This window comes from Micropterus dolomieu, linkage group LG06 (assembly GCF_021292245.1).
Source record: "Micropterus dolomieu isolate WLL.071019.BEF.003 ecotype Adirondacks linkage group LG06, ASM2129224v1, whole genome shotgun sequence".
NCBI lineage: Eukaryota > Metazoa > Chordata > Actinopteri > Centrarchiformes > Centrarchidae > Micropterus > Micropterus dolomieu.
In genome coordinates, this window is record NC_060155.1 from 30,272,333 (window position 1) to 30,291,454 (window position 19,122).

At 46.8% G+C, this 19,122-nt stretch overlaps 1 protein-coding gene across 2 annotated transcripts in view; it reads left to right on the plus strand.

Moving 5' to 3' along the window:
• The window catches only part of slc4a2a (solute carrier family 4 member 2a), a 39,800-nt gene extending 21,466 nt beyond the window's left edge, over window positions 1-18,334 (plus strand). Inside the window, exons 6-22 of one of the 2 annotated variants that reach the window (XM_046051179.1) lie at window positions 3,071-3,219; window positions 5,678-5,858; window positions 6,371-6,506; window positions 6,607-6,754; window positions 7,036-7,132; window positions 7,222-7,406; window positions 7,538-7,757; window positions 8,361-8,564; window positions 8,778-8,926; window positions 9,744-9,938; window positions 10,780-10,989; window positions 11,333-11,422; window positions 12,189-12,355; window positions 12,445-12,698; window positions 12,797-12,966; window positions 17,469-17,642; window positions 17,947-18,334. In XM_046051179.1, coding sequence (XP_045907135.1) covers window positions 3,071-3,219; window positions 5,678-5,858; window positions 6,371-6,506; window positions 6,607-6,754; window positions 7,036-7,132; window positions 7,222-7,406; window positions 7,538-7,757; window positions 8,361-8,564; window positions 8,778-8,926; window positions 9,744-9,938; window positions 10,780-10,989; window positions 11,333-11,422; window positions 12,189-12,355; window positions 12,445-12,698; window positions 12,797-12,966; window positions 17,469-17,642; window positions 17,947-18,027 — 2,810 coding nt within the window. In that variant the 3' untranslated portion in view covers window positions 18,028-18,334. Of the gene's footprint in view, window positions 1-3,070; window positions 3,220-5,677; window positions 5,859-6,370; window positions 6,507-6,606; window positions 6,755-7,035; window positions 7,133-7,221; window positions 7,407-7,537; window positions 7,758-8,360; window positions 8,565-8,777; window positions 8,927-9,743; window positions 9,939-10,779; window positions 10,990-11,332; window positions 11,423-12,188; window positions 12,356-12,444; window positions 12,699-12,796; window positions 12,967-17,468 lie in introns of both variants that reach the window. The other variant, XM_046051178.1, reaches the window with a different exon arrangement.
• The last annotated feature ends 788 nt before the right edge of the window (window positions 18,335-19,122 follow it).

Here is a 19,122-nt window from a genome sequence, read left to right on the forward strand (position 1 = left end):
GCAGAGGACGGGCTAAAACCCCTGCACAGCTGATGTCCTTCCATCATTAGACAGTGAACGTCAGCAGGTTAGCACTGTCACCGTGAGCGTGACGTGGCCCCTCAGTCTGGTGACCTTCCTGGAGCCACAGATTATGGAGATGTGGCCCCGCGGCCTTCAGGCAGAAAACACGCAGGAACAGCTTTACTTTGTTTCCAACATGAAAGAGCGTTCTGTCGCTTCTCCGTCATGTGACATGAAGCTGCTGCTGAGCTGAACACAATGCTCTCCTCCTACACGCCGAGCCCACGGCCTCTTTCTATTGTGACCATGTGTGGTTCTGGTTCTGGAGGATTCTGCCACAGATGAACATGAAGTCGGTCTCTGCTCTGGTGGTGTTCAAATATTTCAACTGTTTGTTGTTTGACAGACTGAAGGCCGGCCTCTGTGAGTACTCACCTGTTTCTTTAAGTTTAGATCAGAACTCACCTGAGGTCTCTCGCACAAATGTCTGAGATGTAAACTTGTGATTTGAACTTAAGTTAACTAATAAACTAAACTAATAATACACAAAGTCCTGCGTTTAAAACCTTAGTAAAGTCAAAGTACTCGTGTTCCTGTCACTGTTTCTCTGTCTGATGTTTCTGGAGTAATATTAACGTGTTGCATTTTACTGCTGCAGATGTTTTAACTTTATATCCTTTTAATCTGCTGCAATGCATCCTGGTCTATGAGATCATCATGTGTCTGTAGCATCGCTGTCCTGTGAAAACCACGTAAAGAACTGTCCAGGGGTTTCAGGCCGGTGTGGAAAAAATGCTGTAAAGTAAGAAAGCTGAGATTCTTTTTATTAATTAACGAAATACAAAGTGAGTGAACAGAAGAAAAAATCTGACAGGTAAGTAGTAACTAAAGCTGCCGGTCACACGCAGGGGAGTGAAAAGGGGAGAGAAAATTAAGAAGAAAGTGTCACAGAATCCAAATAAAATAGAGACCTGAGACTCACTATGATCTGAACAACCCTCCTGTCAGCGAGTCTGCCTCGCCCACCTGGGGGTTTGAACCCTGGACCTGCAGATCTGCAGAGCTGCTGATGTTCCCACACACCTTCTCACAGGTTGAGGTGGTGATGTCACATAGTTTTGTCAGTTTAAACTTAAAACGCCTACAACTGTCAAGATGTAGGTGAGAAAATTATGACAAAAATCACACGTCATTCTGCTGGTTTTGGGTTTGTTGTGAATTATTTTGGTGGCATTTGATCCAAAACTGAGTTAAAAAGAAAATGTTGTGCATCCTGTACAGCAAGATACTGAGAATCACTGCAGACTCACCGTGTGACCGATCTGAGAACCCTTTCAAACACTTGATATCGGCCATCTGGAGAACGACTCGAATTTGGTAGCGTTTGAAGAAAGACTTGTGGAGATATAGATGTTAATTGATTTAGCGTATTCTGAAAAATACAGAGTGACTGACTTCGGAGTTAACCACCACAGGTTGCAGTGAAGCAAACGTTGGTCACACATCAGTGGATGAGCTGAAAATATTTCAGCTCTCGAGGACGTACGGATGATTTTCTTAGATCGAAATTAGAAATGTCTAGAAATTTACATTTCTTGTAATAAGCCACGCCCACTTTGAGCAGTCATTACCCAATTTTATACATCAAACCGGAATTTTTACGAATCCATGCAGCAAATTATGAGGTATAAACTTTATGCTAGTGTAGCGCCCCCTAGTGGAAGAATATCCCTGGACTGCTCAGCGAAGCTCGGGCCGAGCATCTGAGCGGACGCGTCAAGTTTGGTGACAAAAGCTTAAGCCAGTTTTGATTTACGGGCATTCTTTTGATAACTTTTGATCAGCGACGTCCGTAGATGATCCCGCCAAAGTATCAGGTCGATTGGCGAAACCGTCTGGGACGAGTTCGCAAAAATAGGTTTTAGAGAAAAGAGATAAAAAGTCAGATAATTTGACATTTTTAGAGCAGAAGAGCAAAGATGCAGATGAATCCAGAGATTAAAATAATGAAAGAAGTTCGACTCTAAAAGAAGCCGTTTTCAAGAGAATTGCCAAAACGTGAAGTTGTTACAGCGCCGCCAGAAGGTCTGTGAGGGCCGTGCTTTTTGCCTGAGCTGTAGGTGGAATTTGCAACTCACCTGCCAATTTTGGTGAGTTTTTGTGCAGCAGTTTTTGCTGCCCAAACACTTTTAGCGGAGAAAAAGAATAAAGAAAGAAAAATGAGAACCAGCAGGGCTCCCTCATGAAACCTGACACAGAAGAGCTGCGTCCTCTGTCAGACCCATCTGACACCTGGCCAGGTAACCCCACCTCCAGAAGACACGAGGGCTGTGTGAGATTCTGCAGCTGTTCGCCGTGAGAGTCTGACGTGTTCAGTGACTGAGTTTACAGCGGCGTCATGTGACGTGTGTTTCTGGGAGATGCGGCGTCCCTGCAGTCTCAGAGCGGAACTCACCGCGCAGCAGGTGTGACGACACGAGACGCAGCAGGAAGCTGCGGCCTTTCACTGTCGTCTCAAACCCCTGAAGAAGAGCGGAGGTCGTGTGGGTTTGACTTCCTGCTCTCATGTCCACCAGGACCCAAGACGTCAGTATCGACACACACGTTAAACAGCGACTCAAGCTCTTTTATTAACGTTTAGACAAAAGAATAAACCAGACTTTTCTTCCATCTTCACTCGTGACCCTCTGCTGTGGTTTATTCATTCGCCACCAGATCACACTGACGGCAGGTAGAGGGCGCCGCTCAGCTGACTCTCACTGCTGGAATGTGATTGGCTGTTTCCAGGAAAACAAGAAATGTGAACACATTTAGGAGAAAATCTAATTTTTACAGAAAGCTGAGACTCTCCTGCTGATTACTGCAGCGTGTGAACGCACCTGTGTTTGTGAGAGCTGATTGGACGATTGGTCTCGTCTTACTGACTCTCCACCGAAGTCCAGTCGAGCCTGAAACCCTGTTAGGCTGCAGAAAGTTCCCATAGGAAGCAAACAAAAGACAGCAGGAAAGAACTAAAGCAGGTTTTAACCTCTGACCTCTGTGCTCTCACCCTGCCCCGCCCCCTCAGGTCACCGATTGGACGACGTTCCGGCCGTGCGGCGTCACCTGGTGAAGCGGAGCTCCAGAGGGCCGATCGTCCACGTCACCAAAGATCAGACCGGCAGCCGAACAGCGTCACACTTCCAACACCTTCGCCCCGACCGAACGCCTCACGAGGTCTGACGCCACGGCGCACGCATCACGCTCACTCCAGCTGTTCACACACCACCTTTCACTTGTTACTCTTCGTGTTCGTCTCAGAGTTTACAGAGTTCATTAAAGCAGCCTCTTTAAACGGAGACAGCGCAGCGTGTGAAAACAGCAGAAGCTCAGCGGCACTTCTGAACAGAGGGATCTCTGTCCTTTAGGTGTTGAATGAATCTGACAGTCTTGACAGAGTTCAGGTGAACCGGTTCCTCTGCTGCAGGTTCAGGGCTGGTGTGAACAGGATGTGAGTCTTTGCTGTAACAATAGGACTGTCTGAAATGAGTCTGACGGGGGGCTGAAAGACGAGCCGGGAGTCTGAACAGCTTAATCCTGGTGGGATTGTGAACTGGACTCTGAGAGTAATGAGAGAGAGAGTGAGACAGGTGAGAGGAAGGTAAACTCAGAGGTTAGTCTGTCCCTCGCTTCAGTTGGATGAGGTCTTCAGGATGGTGGGTTTGGACCTGAAGAGTCGACAAAGAAAGGTACAGCTGAGTTCTCTTGGTTTAGTCTGGCTGGTCCTGGTTCAGCCAGATTTCTCTGTTCATCCTGAGTTAAACCTGGAATCTATTTTCACCAGATCTGGAGACAGCTTCTCCTGGTCTCGTTGAGTTAGTCCAGTTCAGCCCGGTTCACCTGGTTTGGTCCTCCTTAGTCCAGCATCGTGATTCGTCCTGATCTTCTTTAGTTTATGTCGGCGCGTGAAGGTTTATCGTTGATCTCAGAAAACAGAAGTTTAACACATTTCATCACGAGGTCCACCTACATCCCCGGCCTTGATCAGCGGATGCTGGCTCAGTTGTCCTCCTGCCGTCCTCTGATCAAGGCCACAAGATGTGGCTGAAAGCTCCGGTCAGTCGTTTTGTTGGAGCTCTTGTGAGAATAATGACTTTTACCTGCAGGAACTGGTCCACGTTAGACTCTCTGGTCTCCAGACATGTTTGAGGAACCTGTCACATGACTTTAAAGGACCCATCTGTAGGTTTGTTTTCCCGTTTCCCTGTTTGCCCGTCCTCCCTCCCCGACTCGTCACATATGGACGCGTGGTCAAGAGCCATCGGCGTCAGTTTGTAACGCACTGGGGAGCCCGGTAGAGTCACAGTTAAGCGCAGTGGGGGGGAAGCCCTGTAGCGTCAGTTTGTGAAGGCAGGTATATGATATTTAATAGAAAAGAGTAAGGAGGTGGATGGAGGGCCAGAACCCGGACTTTGGACCAGGAGAGCGGGGTTCGTGTGAAACAAAAAGTCAACATTAAAGATTTTAGTTACGTGAGTTATCTAAATTGCGTAAGTTACGCAAGTGACGTAAGTTAACTTAGGTGTTAACTGACGTACGTAGTTATTTTAATCCAAACCAGGATCAGGTAGTTTTTGTGTCTAAACCGAACCAAACTGCAACGTTTCACAACTTTGATGAACTTTTTGCATACTTTGCATATTTGTTGTTATTGCTAAGCGTTGCTAACTTGACCGCAGAGCCTTAAACGTCTAAAAATGACGCTAAAGGGGACCCAGGATGTGAAAAAGCGACGCCAAAGGGCCGTGACCGAGTGTCCATATGTGACGAGTCGGGAGTGAGAACGTGTTCGTTATTCATCGTGTGGAACCAACTCATTTGTGTTCTTTTATTAATCTTGTTGGTACTTTTATCGATACTCTCAGTCGTTATTCTGTTCTCATCCCAGGGCGCCACTTAGCACGTGTAGGGCTCCACGGTCCACTTAGCAAGAATAAATATGCAACGTCAGCTTGGACTTTCAAAATAAAACACGCAGTTAATGTTGTGAAACAGTCGCAGTTTGGTTAGATTTTGGAAAAGATCCTGGTTTGGGTTAAAATAACTACGTTACTCACGGGACTTAAATTATGTAAATTAATTAACGTTACTTATGTGACATCACTAAAAGGAATCAACATTGACTTTTTGTTTCACACAGGAAACGAACTCTTGGGGGAAAGTCAGATTTTTGTCCCACCCGTCCACCTCCTCAGCTGACTTTTCTGGTTAGAGAACCAGAAAACGGTTTCCCCCAGTGCGCTGAGCTGTGACGCGACGTGCGTTGGTACCAGGCGCCGAGAGACGTGGCGAAGCGGAATGAGAATGTGCTGAAATGTGAGGACATAAAGTATAACAGTGTCGGGTGAAGAGTTGGCTTGGATCAGGTGAATGTCGGGGTCGTGGTTAGATGCGTTGTGGTACAGGTAGGTCTGCAGTGTTCACGCTGTGTGAAGCGACTGATGTTAACGGGACACTAAACGGGTTCCCACATGGTGAAGCGTTACGTTTTATGGGAAAGAGCTGGTTGAAGGATAAATGAAGGTTTGGGCTGGGGGTAGAAATGTAGGGGTGGTGCTAAAGGTTGGAGTAAATGCAGAGGAAATGAATGTAGCGTCCTCAGAAGTGACAAAGACGGGTTTTCCTGCGTGTCCAGGTGTTCGTGGAGCTGAACGAGCTGGTGATCGACAGAAACCAGGAGCTGCAGTGGAGGGAGACGGCTCGATGGATCAAGTTTGAGGAGGAGGTGGAGGAGGAGACGGAGCGCTGGGGGAGACCTCACGTCCCCTCCCTGTCCTTCCGCTCCCTGCTGGAGCTCCGAAAAACCATCTCCCACGGTGAGGAGGCTCTCTGCTGCCCCCCAGGGGACAGACACCGTGTTTTAAAGAGGTCACATTCAGAACTGGTTTTCTTTCTGCTGCAGCTCCTCTTCTCACCCTGAACATGGCCTCTTTAAATCCCCTGAAAACACAGCAAACGTCTCCTAAAACACACATCCTTCTTTTGTCTTTTAATTTGAAAAGCCCTTCTGAACACACGAGTTAAGGGCTTCACGACTTCCCCATTAATTTCCACATGACTGTGAGATGAAGTTTAAGGTTTTCATTCAGGTTTAACAGATCCGGACACATTAATGGAAACATTTATGAACTAGAATATATTTAGATTTTAATGAGGTTTGTTTTGCATGAATTTAAATAATCCCTTAAAATGTACAAAATAAACAGGCCGCACATGGTCCTCTACAGGTTTACTTGCTCTAATGTTCGTGTTGTTTTTCTTCTGTTGACGCCCTGCTCAGTTTCAGCTCCCTGAAAAGCCCCGGGCTTCGTTTTGGTTTTGTTTTCAGGGGCGGTTCTGCTGGACCTGAGACAGAGGACTCTGCCGGGGATCGCTCAGCAGGTGGTGGAGCAGATGGTGATCTCAGATCAGATCAGAGCTGAAGACCGAGCCAACGTCCTCAAAGCCCTGCTGCTCAGACACAGGTCCGTGTCCGAAACACATCTGTCGTTTATCTTTCCGTCCGTGTCTCAGTTATTTTCAGCCAATGGTTCATCGTTTAGTTTTGTTTGTTTGTTTCATCAGCCACCCCAGTGATGAGAAAGATCACAGCATGTTCAGCAAGAACATCTCTGCAGCCAACATGGCCGCCCTGATGGACAGACACAACGGCCAATCGGAGCCCTCCATCAATCCGACCAATCACAGAGAGGCTGACGGAGAGAAGAACAAGGTATCAAAGGTGCAGATGAGTTAGTGACAGATCACATTACGTTCCTTTGGATTCATGATTTGGCTCAGCGGGTACAGCGGGTGATCACAGGGTTCGATCCCCAGATGTCCACATGTCCAGCTAGCACTGAAACAACACGTAAATGTCAGATACAGTGAAGGAGAAGAATAGCTGGATGTGATCGGGGTAGCAGTGGTGAGACAGGCCAGCGAGTGACTATCAGCTGGTTAGGACTTTATTTTACTCATTAACCTGATGTGTGTGTGTGTGTGTGTGTTCAGAAAGAAGCCCCGCCCCTCTGCCACTCCAGATCCAAACATGAAACGAAGCTGATGGAGAAGATCCCGGAGAGAGCCGAGGCCACCGTCGTCCTCGTGGGTACGCATCACACAAGCATCACATTCAGGTGTCGACCTGTAGAGCAGCGCGTTCAGAGGGTTTAGTGCATCCCTCTGCTGTGTCTGCAGGCAGTGTGGGCTTCCTGGACCAGCCCTGCATGGCGTTTGTGCGGCTGCAGGAGGCGGTCCTGCTGGAGTCTGTCCTGGAGGTTCCTGTCCCTGTGAGGTTCCTCTTCCTCCTGCTGGGCCCGCCCACTGCCAACATTGACTACCACCAGATCGGGCGCTCCATCTCCACGCTCATGTCAGACAAGGTGAGTCCCTGCACAGGTAACGCTGTCTGCCACTTTTTTTGATATGACCTCGGGATGGCGCCAAATTACAAATCAGTACCCTGAACCTGCGTAAAGTGGTTCAAGCTGAATAATGAATTCTGCTCTGTCAGCACTTCCACGAGGCGGCGTACCAGGCTGATGACCGCCAGGACTTGCTGACAGCCATCAACCGTTTTTTGGACTGTAGCGTCGTCCTCCCTCCATCGGAAGTCGGCGGCGATGAGCTGCTCCACTCGGTCGCTCGCTTCCAACGAGAGATGCTCCGAAAGAGGGAGGAGGAGCAAAGCGGCAAACTGCAGGAGAAACAGACCAGCGTTCCACAGGATGAAGGTCGGTTATCACAGGAAGAGCTTTTTAAAGTGTGTGTTTTAGCCTTTAACAGGAAGGAGACAGTGACAGGCTGACAGGAAATGAAAGGAGATGAGGTCATGCAAACAGAAATACCCTGTGTGTTTCCTTGTTTTCAATTATTTTTATCAGTTTCAGTGCTCTCAGGTAATTATGTCATCCAACATCCCAGTCACTGCCTCTGAGGGGACATGCTGTCTGGGAAAGTTGAGCTTAGTCTTGATGCATTTCACTGAATCTTGTAAAATAAAGTCAAATAAAGCATAAAGCTGATGATACACGGGGCAACTTTTTGAGCGATGTTGCTGGGCAATCTTGTTGGTGGCAAGTCCGACTATGTTTTGAACAGATAGTGGCGAGGCGGGGCGGGTGGAGTAGTGATAGGGGAAGGGGATTACGGTAGTAATCTTTAATCATTAACATTGATGGCAACATTGCTCTAAAAGTTGCTCTGTGTATCATCAGCGTAAAGAGGGGCTTCTGGCAGTATCTCTGTGGAGGTCCCAGTCCTCTAAGGTAAAGCAGCATGTCATCAGCAAAAGGTTTTGTTGATGTTGATGTTCTGAGCTTCATGTTATCTTCCAGATGCCCTCGTTCCCTCCAAACCTGGCGATGAGCCCCTGAGACGTTCGGGCCATCTTTTCGGAGGTCTGATCAAAGATGTGACGCGACGCTACCCTCAATACCTCAGCGACCTCCGAGATGCTCTGAACCCTCAGTGCATGGCCGCCGTCATCTTCATCTACTTTGCTGCGTTGTCGCCTGCCATCACCTTTGGTGGACTTCTGGGTGGGTCACATTGACAGAGATTAGAATAGATGATCCTTTATTATTGGAGAAACTGAACTGCCTGATGAGGTTTGGTTGAACGATTTACAAACCGCTTTGAACTTGATTAAAGCAAAGGCCGCCTGGGTGCTCATCTTTTAACATCATTAGGTAAACTTTTGTTTTCAAAAGATAATTCACCTGTTAAGCGTTGTTCTCTGTCCTGTGATACAGGTGAGAAAACCGAGGGTCTGATTGGTGTGTCGGAGCTGATAGTTGCCACCGCGATGCAGGGCATAGTGTTCAGCGTTCTAGGTGCTCAGCCTCTGCTGGTGATCGGCTTCTCTGGACCGCTGCTGGTGTTTGAAGAGGCCTTCTACACTGTGAGCTCACCTGACAGAAAATCTACACACCTGGACAGTCCACAGAACACACCAGAGAAATGCTTTCTGTGTTCTCTCAACAGCACCCTCTCTGTAACTGTGGTGTGGCCCAGGGTTCTCTCCTGGGGCTTCCTTTGTTTGTATAATACATATTTGAAGGTTCGCTCAGCACTCAGAAAACCAAGGTCCACTCACTCTGTGTTTCCGAAGGTTTCAACCACATCTTATGGACTTCCTTGTAAGAACGTGAGCTAAGAATGGACTTTAGGTCACGTGGTAGCAGATGGTCGTATATAGGGTGCAGATGGTAACTCCTGTCTCTGTTCAATCATGGTTTCTGCTTTCGGATGTGAATGTCATTCTAAAGTCAGACTGCGGTTTTAGTGCCAGACTTTATGCTGCCTTTCATTAAAAATAACCCAACACGTTTCACATGGTGACATCGGTTAGTAGCGAGGTTCCCAAAGGGATTCAGTTTGGGAGAAGACACCCCTGGTATCCAATTGGTACTCGGTATCAGAAGATACCCTGAGCTGAGTTATTGGAATATGTATTGAGACAGAAAAAGCTTTGGAAACACACAGTAAGCGCACCTTGTTCTGAGCAGCATATTAAGTGTTTCAATTCAAACTCTAAGCTAAGACGGAGATGATCATTCAGGCTTCTGTTTTCTCCGTCTACGCTACTTTAACTCCCTCTTCACCTGGTTCTGGATCCCAAGATCAGGTTAAAGTAGTCCAGAATGCTGCTGCAAAGGAAAGTATGTTGTCAGCTAACTTGTTAACTGTCCCCTGAACTCTACCTGGTGTGTGTGTAGTTTTGTAAAGACAATGGGATCGAGTATCTGACGGGCCGGGTGTGGATCGGGTTCTGGCTGGTGCTCATCGTTCTCCTCACGGTGGCCTTCGAGGGAAGCATCCTGGTTCGCTTCGTCTCCCGTTTCACTCAGGAGATCTTCTCCTTCCTCATATCCCTCATTTTCATCTACGAGACCTTCGCCAAACTGGTCAAGGTGAGGTCAAAGGTCGCAGGTCAGCAACAAGCAAATCCCGGGCCTTATGAAAGACAAATTTATGGATTGATTCATAAAAAAGAAAGTGTAATTTGATCTTAAGCATCTGTGATGTTTTTACAAATAACAACTTCATCTAGCATTTTTGCTTAAACCTGCGGTGGAGCTTCTGGCTTGAATTTAACAGACATTCATTTAGATGTCAAAGTCCTGCACTCCGGTTATCTTATGAGGCATAGCACTGACACGGGAGGGTTTGGGGCCCAGATGCAGACGCACAAGTGGAGCAGGTAGATTTAGAAGCGTTCATTCAAACGTAACGGTGAAAACTTGGCTGTCCAAAACCAAATGACACGAAGGAGTATAAATCTACAAAACACGGGAAAACACGAGGGATAATGCTGGTTAACGAGACATCGGAAGAGACATTAGTAGAAGCAATGAACTCTCAGCGAGTGAGGGGAGCAGACCACCTGAAAACACCAGGAGGGCTGAACGTAATGAGACACAGGTCATTCACATAAGAGTGAACACACAACACCAAGGAAAAGTAAAACAGGAAACATGGAACACAAACACCCCAGAACTCCAGCTTTAAGTCATGACTTCATTTTGACATTGGACCAACCAAAATTGACTTAAATGATATTAAAGCAGGAACCTTGTGAGTATTTAGTGCAAGGTCTATTTGTGTTTCTACTGTATTTTACAAACCAGGAGTCATTGTTTTTTAGGGGAGTGCAATAAATGTGACAAGACAGGAAGGAGTCAGTGCATCGGGCTTCTCATTGACACCCAGAGCCACGTTGAGGTTTTTCCTCTCTTTGTTGGTGTTTTCCAGATCTTTCAGGAGCATCCTCTCCAAAACTGTTACCGTGGAAACAACACAGTCTCTCCATCTCTGTGCAACTACACCGCAGCCGCCGAGGATCCTGGGAAGGTTGTCGGAGAACCAAACACGGCCCTACTGTCGTTCGTGCTCATGGCGGGAACATATTTCATCGCTTTCTACCTGCGGAAGTTCAAGAACAGCTCCTTCTTTCCCGGCAGGGTCAGTACATACGAGTACATGTACGAGTACATGTACGAGTACATGCAGCTATGAGTGTCTCCAGGTACGGGTAAAGGCACAGGTGCAGACACAGGTACTGGCCAGATGCACAAGATAAAGGTACAGCTGCAGTTCATGAACTTCTAGCACCTCATCCACCATTTTAACCGTTATAAACAACACTTACATGACAAAATGTTCATTCTTTTCAACAGCTTCAGCTCCCACGTCCCTGGTTGTTTTGTCCAGGGCACAATGAGCAGACATTCTGGGTCTAAATATAAGGTCATCCATGGTTTCGAACTGACTCCCTGATCAATGAGCCGAGTTCTGTTTGTTTCAGCTTCGCAGGATCATTGGAGACTTTGGGGTTCCCATCGCAATCCTCATCATGGTGCTGGTGGACTACAGCGTGGAGGACACCTACACCCAGGTCAGACGGGAACAGGTTTCAACACTCAGTGCACCTCAAGTCCTAAGACACAACCAGGCCTGGAGTTTCATAAGTTTAGCAATTTAGTCATTCATATTAGAAAAAAACTAACTATCAAGGTGTTTGGTAAATGTCTTGATTTAAAAATGATATTTATTGATAGTTTTTCAAACATTTACCTTTCTTGTCACATTGTCTTCAGGGTCACTATGCTGAGCATCTTTTCTAAAGGTCATTAATGCTCATGTGCAACTCAACAAAGAGTAGAAGGAAGCTCCTTCCATCATCAGCTCTGGAAAAAAACTGGGTTTAATCCACAAGACTTATTTTACATGACATCTCTACTCATATATGTGTGAGACAGACTCACTGTAATCACATGTACCCTAAAACTTTAAAAAAAAAATCATACTGGTTGTAATAAACAATTTGACAGTAGCCTATTTCTCATCTTTGCTGAGTTTTGTGGTGTAAATAACATTAATCAGTCACATTCTGAGATGTTTTTTTGCACAGTGCTGGCCGGGCAGGATGTTCGCTATCAGAACGAAAGCGCTTTCAGACATGTATTTTTATTGGTCGCACCACACTAGTTGTTACAATCACATACATGTACTGTAACAGTGTGGCAGAGAGGCCCTGTGACCGAAGGGCGTACGAGGACATCAAGGCCGAACAGAGGGGCCGTCTGGTGAAACTCCTCCCCTGGACGCAACACACTGTCAGAATCAGACGTTTAAATTTCCATCTTCCTATTGGTTGACAGAAACTGAACGTGCCCAGCGGATTCTCAGTGTCCAGCCCGGAAAAGCGTGGTTGGCTGATTTCTCCTCTGGGGTCAGACGGGCAGTTTCCTGTTTGGATGATGGCCGCCAGCATCCTGCCAGCCATCCTCGTCTTCATCCTCATCTTCATGGAGTCCCAGATAACAGCGTACAACTCTTTCTTTGTATTTGTTCTTTTGTTTTCTGACCTAAAAGAAAGAATCACTTTTCATCATTTTTCCTGCATCTGTCCGTCAGGCTGATTGTCAGTAAGAAGGAGAGGATGCTGGTGAAGGGAACCGGTTTTCACCTGGACCTCCTCATCATCGTGATGGTGGGTGGCGTCTCGGCGCTGTTTGGTTTGCCCTGGTTATCAGCTGCCACGGTTCGCTCCGTAACCCACACCAACGCCCTCACTGTCATGAGCAAAGCGGTGGCCCCTGGAGACAAGCCCCGCATCCAGGAGGTCAAGGAACAGCGGGTGACGGGCTTCCTGGTGGCGGTTTTAGTGGGTACGACTACTGTCACTGTAGAGTACTACTACAGCCGTTACTGCTACTTTGACTACCTTCTCTGTGTGTTCTGATCTGGTCTCTGCCCCCCCACTCAGGTCTGTCCATCGTGATCGGGGAGGTTCTGCGTCAGATCCCTCTGGCGGTGCTGTTTGGGATCTTCCTCTACATGGGAGTGATGTCTCTGAACGGGATCCAGCTCACTGAGAGACTCATCCTGCTGCTGATGCCCCCAAAGTACCACCCCGACCACAACTACGTCCGCAAGGTTAGCCCCGCCTCCTTACCAGGAACATATATGTCAGTCACTACCAGAGGTGGCAACAGACTGGCAACTTGACTTCAACACCGATGACTCATGGCTAGACTTGGACTTACACCTTTTGACTTGGAATGACTTGATGAGCTACGAATCACCTCTTCATTCCCCTGACCAGCAGACTGTTAGTACTATACTGTGAATAAATATGACAGCAGCAAGGAGGCAGGAGGTAAAGGTGTGTCTCGCAGTCAGACCAGCAGACAGACCGATAAGTACTTGTTTTTATGATTTGACGTGGTATTCACTTTCTCATATGAACAAGTCTGTGTTGTCTGCTAGACAACACCCCAAACGCACACAACTGGAGTGCTAAACCAAATTAGCGTAATAAAAGTTTCCTCCAAACAAAGGCTCACTAGCCAATCAAGTCGTCCCAAGACGCACAACGCAACGAAACAACGAAACAACGAAACTCATGCAAAGCATGAGCTATAGCACTTAATGTTACCAAAGCTAGCTGGCCAACCCACCAAGTCGCAGACGCTAACCCAGATGAAACCCTTCCCCATTAACATTATAGTTCCTCAACCAGACCAAGAAAATTTAGAGGCATGACCAACAGCTCTAGCAGTCGCATTATCTGAACAGTTTTTTCCCCTTTCCAGTGAATGCCTTAGCCGTTCCTTTTCTATGCATAATTTATCCCTCTCCATTTGCAACAGCATAAGTTCCTTTTGTTGCTCAAAGGTTAAAGCTACTATAGGGGAAACCACAGACTCAACGACACCATCACCTCGACTCTGCATCGTAGCTGGCAAGGAACTATTCCATTAAAGCAGACCTCAACACTCCTTTATTATGATGTTGAGAAATGGTTAAAGGAGGAAATTAGTCAATGAGCTTCAAAAGGTCATCTTTTGTACAACTATTCAAAAGCTCAGATGGAGACCGAACAAAGGTAGCAACAGTGGCCATAAGACAAAGTCCAGTGTGCAAAAAATTTAAAATCAGAGCCTTCCCACTAACTACCTATCCAGAAACTTATTAACCTCAACCCTAGTCTTCATGCAGTTACTTACAGCGGGTACTTATGCTCTAAATACCACCAGAGCGAGAAAGGCAACTGCACAAACAGTGACCCACTCAAGTCCAGGGATGTGCCCCGAGACAATTGCTCTAACCGCATTCACTGCAACACTACCAACATATTATGAACGAATGTCAAAGGAGAAATGTTCGTTCATCCTTCTTCATACATGAGACTAAATCACTATCCACTATACTCTGCATTCGAAAACTTACCAGACTAAGAAAATGGACAAAACCCCATTTTTGTCACAGTACGCAAGATTCACCATTACCAAATGGTTTTGGATCACGGTCGAGCCCCCATTTTGTCACAACCTGGCTCAACAGCAAGTGACAAAAGCGGGAAACCACACAATCTGAAAATAAAAATATTTTAATAAGTAAATTAAGCAAAATATACAATTGTAGGTATCTGTCAGATCAGTATTTATGCAGTGTATGTGTGAGTGGAGTGTGTGGGTGTAGAACACAAAGAACCAAACAAAACAGAATCAGTCGGCAGGCCAGGAGAAGAGAGGGAGTCAAATCAAGCCGGCTCCTTTATACCACCTGAGCCCCGCCTGCTCAGGTGTGTTGCATCTCACACCAGGTATCAACTCCACCCACCAACTACCTGGATTAAAGGGACAAAACGCAGCAAGATACAAAGAACAAGAGAGGGCCCAAACCTGGGGTTGTCACTCATGTGTTCTTGACCTGGGACTTGTTGGTCTTGACTTGGACTTGACGCATGAGTCCTTCATTTGACCTGGGACTTGTTGGTCTTGACTTGGACTTGACTCATGAGTCCTTCATTTGACCTGGGACTTGTTGGTCTTGACTCATGAGTCCTTCATTTGACCTGGGACTTGTTGGTCTTGACTTGGACTTGACTCATGAGTCCTTGACTTGACTTGGAACTTGTTGATCTTGACTTGGACTTGACTCATGAGTCCTTGACTTGACTTGAGACTTGTTGATCTTGACTTGGACTTGACTCATGAGTCCTTAACTTGACTTGAGACTTGTTGATCTTGACTTGGACTTGACTCATGAGTCCTTAACTTGACTTGAGACTTGTTGATCTTGACTTGGACTTGACTCATGAGTCCTTGACTTGACCTGGGACTTGTTGATCTTGACTTGGACTTGACTCACGAGTCCTTGACTTGACTTGGGACTTGTTGATCTTGACTTGGACTTGACTCACGAGTCCTTGACTTGACTTGAGACTTGTTGATCTTGACTTGGACTTGACTCATGAGTCCTTGGTTTGACCTGGGACTTGTTGGTCTTGACTTGGACTTGACTCATGAGTCCTTGACTTGACTTGGGACTTGTTGGTCTTGACTTGGACTTGTCTCATGAGTCCTTGACTTGGGACTTGTTGGTCCTGACTTGGACTGGACTCATGAGTCCTTGACTTGACCTGGGACTTGTTGATCTTGACATGGCCTTGAGTCATGAGTCCTTGACTTGGACTTGATTCATGAGTCCTTGACTTGACTTGGGACTTGTTGATCTTGACTTGGGACTTGTTGATCTTGACTTGGCCTTGAGTCATAAGTCCTTGACTTGGCCTTGAGTCATAAGTCCTTGACTTGGACTTGATTCATGAGTCCTTGACTTGACTTGGGACTTGTTGATCTTGACTTGGACTTGACTCATGAGTCCTTGACTTGACTTGGGACTTGTTGGTCTTGACTTGGACTTGATTCATGAGTCCTTGACTTGGACTTGACTCATGAGTCCTTGACTTGACTTGGGACTTGTTGATCTTGACTTGGACTTGACTCATGAGTCCTTGACTTGACTTGGGACTTGTTGGTCTTGACTTGGACTTGACTCATAAGCCCTTGACTTGGGACTTGTTGGTCTTGACTTGGACTTGACTCATGAGTCCTTGACTTGACTTGGGACTTGTTGGTCTTGACTTGGACTTGACTCATGAGTCCTTGACTTGACTTGGGACTTGTTGGTCTTGACTTGGACTTGATTCATGAGTCCTTGACTTGGACTTGACTCATGAGTCCTTGACTTGACTTGGGACTTGTTGATCTTGACTTGGACTTGACTCATGAGTCCTTGACTTGACTTGGGACTTGTTGGTCTTGACTTGGACTTGATTCATGAGTCCTTGACTTGGACTTGACTCATGAGTCCTTGACTTGACTTGGGACTTGTTGATCTTGACTTGGACTTGACTCATGAGTCCTTGACTTGACTTGGGACTTGTTGGTCTTGACTTGGACTTGATTCATGAGTCCTTGACTTGGACTTGACTCATGAGTCCTTGACTTGACTTGGGACTTGTTGGTCTTGACTTGGACTTGACTCATGAGTCCTTGACTTGACTTGGGACTTGTTGGTCTTGACTTGGGACTTGTTGGTCTTGACTTGGACTTGACTCATAAGCCCTTGACTTGGGACTTGTTGGTCTTGACTTGGGACTTGTTGGTCTTGACTTGGACTTGACTCATGAGTCCTTGACTTGACTTGGGACTTGTTGGTCTTGACTTGGGACTTGTTGGTCTTGACTTGGACTTGACTCATGAGCCCTTGACTTGGGACTTGTTGGTCTTGACTTGGGACTTGTTGGTCTTGACTTGGACTTGACTCATAAGCCCTTGACTTGGGACTTGTTGGTCTTGACTTGGACTTGACTCATGAGTCCTTGACTTGACTTGGGACTTGTTGGTCTTGACTTGGACTTGACTCATGAGTCCTTGACTTGGGACTTGTTGGTCTTGACTTGGACTTGACTCATGAGTCCTTGACTTGACTTGGGACTTGTTGGTCTTGACTTGGACTTGACTCATGAGCCCTTGACTTGACTTGGAACTTGTTGGTCTTGACTTGGACTTGACTCATGAGTCCTTGACTTGACTTGGGACTTGTTGGTCTTGACTTGGACTTGACTCATAAGCCCTTGACTTGGGACTTGTTGGTCTTGACTTGGGACTTGTTGGTCTTGACTTGGACTTGACTCATAAGCCCTTGACTTGGGACTTGTTGGTCTTGACTTGGACTTGACTCATGAGTCCTTGACTTGACTTGGGACTTGTTGGTCTTGACTTGGACTTGACTCATGAGCCCTTGACTTGACTTGGGACTTGTTGGTCTTGACTTGGACTTGACTCATGAGCCCTTGACTTGACTTGGGACTTGTTGGTCTTGACTTGGACTTGACTCATGAGCCCTTGACTTGGGACTTGTTGGTCTTGACTTGGACTTGACTCATAAGCCCTTGACTTGGGACTTGTTGGTCTTGACTTGGACTTGACTCATGAGTCCTTGACTTGACTTGGACTTGTTGGTCTTGACTTGGACTTGACTCATGAGCCCTTGACTTGGGACTTGTTGATCTTGACTTGGACTATTGAACATCACCGTACCTGTTTCCGTCTCACCTGTCTCTCTGTGACTTCGCCCTCTCACAGGTGAGGACGTTAAGGATGCACCTGTTCACTCTCGTCCAGCTGACCTGTCTGTCTCTCCTGTGGGTGGTCATGGCGACGGCAGCAGCTCTGGCGTTCCCCTTCATGCTGCTTCTGACCATCCCGGTGAGGATGCTGCTGCTGCCCCGCCTCTTCACCTGGAGGGAGCTGCAGAGTGTGAGTCACACCTCGTTCACTATGAAGTGGTCACCATTAGCGCGGCGTGCAGGACAGGGCGCTGCTAACACGGCTCACAGCTGATGTAAAGAACATGTAGTGACAGCAGGAGGTGTCAAAGTCAGCGATGTGATGCTATGCTAGTAGCGTTTAACCTAAAAACACAGCAGATAATCTCACTGACGGTTTTTCCAGGTTTGCAAATCGAGCTTGTCCTAAAAAAGTTATCGAACCGTGAGCCAATGGTGGACGAGCACTGTGTGTTGCAGAACTGTTTACTGACCTCTGACCTCTGGTCCTGCAGCTGGATGCGGATGATGCAGAGCCTCACCTGGAGGAGAAGGAGGGGCAGGACGAGTACTCACATCTGCAGATGCCCGTGTGACCCGGCAGCAGCCTCCCGATTGGTCGATCCACCTCCTTCATTAGCATATCTGACATGTATCCTGTAGCGGCGCTGCACTGTACACGCTTCATGTTTTCATAAGTCTGATTTGGGTTTTTCTGTTCTGGGGAGCGGGTTTGTTTCTGTTTGACTCTGCTGAAGCTGCTGAACACCTGGATGGAAACCTGAACTCTGGTTCCTTTCCGGTGGTTCTGTCCGTCTGTACGACACGTCACGTGTTACAGATCACACTAACTGAAACATGTCTGTTTCTCTGCCTGTCATTAAATGCAAATTTTATCTTTAACATTTCGATTTTTGCATATTTATTTGTCCATCATGAAGTTTTGCATTGTTTTGACTTCCATTCAGGAACAGGTGATCTTGCTGCCTCCTCCACCTCTGACTCATTTTCACACCTTCAGAATGTTACGGCTCTAAGTTTAGTAACATCTCTCCAGCCTACACTAACCCAAAGACCTTTTAAGACAGGAGACACGCCACCTCAAATATCCTCAACACCAAAGATGGCGGTTGCGTGCACATATCCCACCCCTCCTGCTAGGAAGCCAATAGTCTGCTTCTAACAGCCGAGGCGGGAAACATAATGCACCCGTCATACTACAGTATAGTAAGTATAACCAGCAGGGAAAAACGCTTTTTAAACCTTTTTATGGGGCAAAGTCATCAAACTATTTCAGATTTTTCTGCTGACTAAACATGCAGATTTTATATCCTGTTCCCGCTTCCAAGCCTCACACGGTGGCCGCATGGTCAGGACCCACCGGCGTCACTGGGAGCTCTGTAGCGTCAGTTTCCAACGGTAAAGGCAGGGGCAGGATATTTACTAGAAAAGAGTACGGAGGTGGTTGGGGGTGGAAGGTGGGCCAGAAGCTGGGATTTCACCCTGGTGTTCGTTTTCCGTGAGAAACAAAAAGTCAACTAGTTTCATGTCTTCTTCAATATAAAATGATTCATTTAGTAAATTATGGTCCCATTTATTTTAAAATAGACCACAAAGCAGAGTATGCTTCAGGGCGGGGTTATCTATGATTGACAAGTCGTTACCATGGTGACCTGTCTATCAGGCTAGAG